The 4,234-nt window shown below is 34.4% G+C and overlaps 1 protein-coding gene across 1 annotated transcript; it reads right to left on the bottom strand.

The window, feature by feature from the left end:
• On the bottom strand, positions 3,023 to 3,963 carry LOC109353988. Its single transcript, XM_019596344.1, has 2 exons — positions 3,861 to 3,963; positions 3,023 to 3,480 (listed from the first exon to the last, which is right to left on the bottom strand). Exons 1-2 carry the CDS (start codon positions 3,961 to 3,963, stop codon positions 3,023 to 3,025), a joined length of 561 nt encoding a protein of 186 aa, XP_019451889.1.

The raw sequence follows: 4,234 nt of genomic DNA, 5'->3' as shown, positions 1-4,234 counted from the left end.
TTTAGCAAGATTTATTGCTGATTTGTTATCCACAAACAACACCATACTCTTTTCATTTCTTATCTTCAGTTCTTCAAGTAGAGTTTCAAGCCATAACACCTGACAAACTGAATTATGAAATAACATGCGGTTGTTGTTGTTGTCGATGAGTAATTGATGAAGTATGTCCTTGAGAATGACTATCCACCAGAGTTCATTGCGGAGAGTCAGTTTCCGGCATATGATAATGATGAGTAGGAGGAGCTTCATCAATGTGAGTAGAGTATGCATTGTGGTATAGTTCAGCCAATGCTCTCATCATTTCACGGCAGATGAGAAGACATCACATAAAGATTGTGTGAGATTTATAAGTGAAGCTAGAGGACGACTCTGATCACAAATTCTTTTTGCAAAGGTGTACTAAAAAGTTTAGAGAAAATTAGAAGTAAATAATATGATTAAAGAGAAAGTTTAATTTATAAAAAAAGTTACCATTCCATCATAGTGTGCTTCATCTCTAAATATGTATCTTCTAGTCTTTTTTAAGTACCACTGCATATACTCAGAGTAGTGGTTCAAATGTAGGGTATTTACGGGTAAACCATCGACCACATATTTATCCTAATTATTCCATATTTGAATCCAGCGACGATGCTTATGTGACCAGTCATAATCAGTTTTGCCACGTAAGTCAACTTTATGAAGTTTTTCACAATTCACTGGATCTTGTGGAATTGGTTGACCAAAACCAAATTGCCTCATAACCCGATCATTATGGTGCTATTCCACAATTGCGAAACAGATTATCGACACGCGTGATCGGTTTCTCTCCGAGATGTTTGGGAGGAAATGTCGTTGGTAATACGGCATTCACCGAAACTGGTAAAAATGTTACTAAAAAATTTAACATAAAAAATAGTCAAACATAAATATACAAACAAAATGAAAGTTTGACTTATTATTTTACACAAAAATATACAAACATAAACAATATACATTCCTACATAAAATATACCTGATCAACACGCATACGGTCAAACATTACACGTATGATATTAACAGTATGTCTAGAGATGTTGGTAGTGATTAAATGTTGTAACCACCTATTATTAATCCTTGTTAGTTAGTAAAAAAATTTGAATCACTTTTGTTAATTAAAATTTTACATATAATATAAAATTAATATATACCTTTTGACCAATAGAAAATAAGATATTGTTGGGTCGCGCAGTCTTGGTACAAAATTTTCAATGCGATCATATGCCCATGATTGAAGGATTAGTAGACATCCTCTAATCTCTTTTTGATCACTAATTATTGTTGCACGACATAGTCCTCGATAAAGACAAGCCAATACAGCTGAGCCCCAACTGAAAGGGAGATACATAAGGTGGACTCGATTACCTGATGTATCTGGCATGAGAAATCCACCGATCATTCTTAGAATAAATGGTCTAGCGTGTTTTTTAATAACAACTTCATTAGCATTCTTAGGAAGATCACGAAATATCCTCTCAAACCAAGTGAGTTTCACCCTCTACCCCATTAATTCGTTACCTACTGGAACATCACCCAACAACCGGATGCAAAATGCTTCCCAATCCGTACTTGTCACTCTGGTAACAACTTCTCCTTCTATCGGAATGCCAAGTTGGTAAGCCACATCCTCAAGAGTGACAGTGGCCTCTCCACATGGAAAGTGGAAAGTATGTGTTTCCGACCTCCATCTCTCAATCAATGCTAGTAGTAGATGATTGTTGATATCTACTGCTTCAAGTGTCAACAAGTTACCAAAAACAGTGTTACGGATAACTTTCAACACTGGTTCAGAAGGTAGTGATTGCCAGAAACAAGATCTAGGCCGAAAAGTACATTCAATGTCATTCCAGACATTGTTTGATATATGATCATTTTGCATTGTAAGTAGTAAAGTGTCAATTGGCCCTAAATTAATATACTCCATTAAAAACTGTGTATATGTGAAGAAAGTGTGAAGAAGTGAACAAAGTGTGAAGAGTGGATGTGAGGTACTCCAATATTTTTATAATGAATGTGAGTGAGTGAAATTGCCACAATCAAGTGTAGGATGTTTTATTTTTCTAACAGTGAATGTGAGTGGATGATTGTGACTTGCCGTTGGAAAACAATTCAAGAAAAATTCAAAAAAATCGTCCACCACATTGACGATTTTTGTGTAAGTAAAATACACATAAAAATTGTCCACCACATTGACGATTTTTGTGTCGAAAAATTCACAACAAAATCGTCCACCCCATTGACGATTTTGATGTCAAAAAATTAACATGAAAATCGCCTACCCCATTGACGATTTTGATGTCCAAAATTTTTAATTATCATTGGTCTTCAATGAGCCATTCAATGACTTGAACAATACCTGCCACAATAAAGAGCTTTGAATGAGTTTTAATAAGTTCCAAGGAGGGAATCTCTACCACAAAAAATGCATTGAAACAATGATATTATCTCTATCAACTACCCCCTTCAATGAAACGAATCAATTTAAATCTATGGTCATTCGATGAGGGAATCTCTACAGCATACTCATCATGCATTGTCACTAATTATTTCTCTGCACCACACTCTACATGTATTGTCACTCACTATTTTCTCTACACCACACTCTTCATTGTCACTCACTATTTTCACTCATTATTCTCTGCATGCATTGTCAATCAACCTTTGTTTGTATTCACTTATTCATTCAATGAGGGAATTTCTACATTTCGATGTTCATTGAACCATTCATTTAGTCTGTAATATAATAATATTTCTAAAATTCAAAAATATAAATAGCAAATACCCATTTCTACAACTTTGTCTTTCAAATCAGAATCTCGGAATTCCTTATTGAAATTACTAGCAAGATGACGAATACAATAAACTAATTCTACATTAGACCATCCTGCCAGCTTACTTCAGAGTGCAGCTAATAAACCTGTCCCCCTATCTGATATGATACACAAGTTTGGTTGAGGGGTAAAATAAGTCTTAAGATTATAAAAGAACCACTCTCAAGCTTCTTTCATCTCTCCTCAATAATGGCAAAGGGAACTGGAAATACACGTTTGTTTTCATCTTGTGAACTTGCTATTAGCAATGTTCCAGTATATTTCCCAGTCAAAAATGTCTCATCCACTTGTAGGATTGATTTACAATATGCAAACCCTACAACACATGGTTTGAAAGCCCAAAATATTCTATCCAGAATGATTCGACTTGGATCTTCCATGCCATATACAATTTGGTGACGTGCTTCATATTTCACAATTGTGTCGGGACAAAAAAATTGTAGAGCATTCATCCAACGTGGTAAATCATTGTATGACACTTCACAATCACCATAAATTTTGGTCAACGCCATTTGTTTTGCAGTCCACGCCTTTCTATACGTGATTGTATAACCAAAGTGACTAACAACCTCCTTCACCAGTGCCTTAACTGGTATACTCAGATATGCAGATACCAAATTAACAACAAGGTCTGAAATGAATGACGAAATTAATTTACTATGATCTTGGGAAACTAACATAGATACACAAGTGTGTTCCACTAATTTTCCTAATCTCCAATAACCGCGTTTAACATTATAAGAAGCACGAATTCACCACTGACATCCTGCACTAAAATGTTTACATTTGTCAACGTATATGTCCGGTCTAGACTCTGCAACAACATAGTCGAACGAATTTTTTATATGAAATTCTCTAATTGCATTTATTGTGGCTTCTTTAGATTCAAATTGCATACTAATAAACAAATCATTATCAATAATATCCGTTAAACCAATGGTATGTCCAAAATCACGACCATCTTCAGAATTTGTGTTCAAAAAAATGATGATGGAATAGTATATGTCATACTACGAGATGAACCATCATCAAACTGAACCTCCTTCTCATCACTATACATTTCAATCTCTTCTTCATCGCTAAACTCGCTAACAATATCTCTCACAATAGTCATCTACATTTAACAATTAATAACATTAAAATATATAAACTTATATGAATAAAATAAATGTAGCAATTAAATGATCTACTAACCTCTACAATTGGTGACTAAAATCTCACTTCAAAGAAATTTTACTCTATTACAGAATGGAGAAATGTTTGTGTAAAAATAATATAGTTGACGATATATATATATAAGGTTAGGGCTCACGGGTTTGGGGTAGAAAAGTACAAATCAAAAAACTCCCCGCCCCCTATTGACGATTTTGGGGAGTCAGAAAAAA

Source organism: Lupinus angustifolius, chromosome LG08 (genome assembly GCF_001865875.1).
Source record: "Lupinus angustifolius cultivar Tanjil chromosome LG08, LupAngTanjil_v1.0, whole genome shotgun sequence".
In the NCBI taxonomy this organism is placed as follows: domain Eukaryota; kingdom Viridiplantae; phylum Streptophyta; class Magnoliopsida; order Fabales; family Fabaceae; genus Lupinus; species Lupinus angustifolius.
This window is presented reverse-complemented; position numbering and strand designations above follow the sequence as displayed.

Coding starts and splice junctions, on each gene's coding strand:
- LOC109353988 (XM_019596344.1), bottom strand. CDS start 3,963: ATGACTATTGTGAGAGATATTGTTAGCGAGTTTAGCGATGAAGAAGAG. Junction 3,481..3,860: donor TGATGATGGTTCATCTCGTA/GTATGACATATA, acceptor CATTCATTTCAG/ACCTTGTTGTTAATTTGGTA.